At 57.0% G+C, this 539-nt stretch overlaps 1 protein-coding gene across 1 annotated transcript; it reads left to right on the plus strand.

Annotated features, from left to right (window-relative positions):
* Positions 1–8: 8 nt before the first annotated feature.
* On the plus strand, positions 9–531 carry LOC111660590 (pre-mRNA 3' end processing protein WDR33-like; the record flags this gene model as incomplete). The annotated part of the gene is made up of 3 exons (XM_023413946.2): positions 9–168; positions 247–341; positions 426–531. Coding segments are annotated over exons 1-3 (290 nt in total), but the record flags the coding sequence as incomplete, so codon positions are not given.
* Between the last annotated feature and the right edge of the window lie 8 nt (positions 532–539).

Below are 539 nucleotides of genomic sequence, written 5' to 3' on the forward strand. Positions count from 1 at the left end.
GGTCTGTTGTGATGTGTACTGGTTTGTCTGGATTAACTGGTTCAGGTGTTTTGTCAGGGTGGAGAAGGAGGTTGGAGGGATGGAGATGGCCCATGAGGGGATGATCTGGAGTCTGGCCTGGCACCCGCTGGGTCACATCCTGTGCTCGGGCTCCAACGACCACACCAGGTACGAGCGTCACACGGGAAACGTCCTGGAGGCGTGGCCTGCCGCGGTTCCTTTATCTCCTCTGCTTTTTATTTTCAGTAAGTTCTGGACGAGGAACCGACCCGGCGACAAGATGAGAGACCGCTACAACCTGAACCTGCTGCCGGGGATGTCGGAGGACGGCGTGGAGTACGGTGAGCGATAGAGGACAAACATCAGAACACAGACGTTTGTGACTTCATTGACTCTCAGCTGATGGTTGTGCGTTTGTGTTTCAGATGACCTGGAGCCGAACAGCGTGGCCTCCATCCCCGGCATGGGGATCCCCGAGCAGCTGAAGGCCGCCATGGAGCAGGAGCAGAGCAGTAAGTCTGGTCCTGGAGAGTCCTGGA

This window comes from Seriola lalandi, unplaced genomic scaffold, assembly GCF_002814215.2.
Source record: "Seriola lalandi dorsalis isolate HSWRI2012SDOR001 ecotype SW California unplaced genomic scaffold, Sedor1 jcf7180001990473, whole genome shotgun sequence".
Classification (NCBI taxonomy): Eukaryota; Metazoa; Chordata; class Actinopteri; order Carangiformes; family Carangidae; genus Seriola; species Seriola lalandi.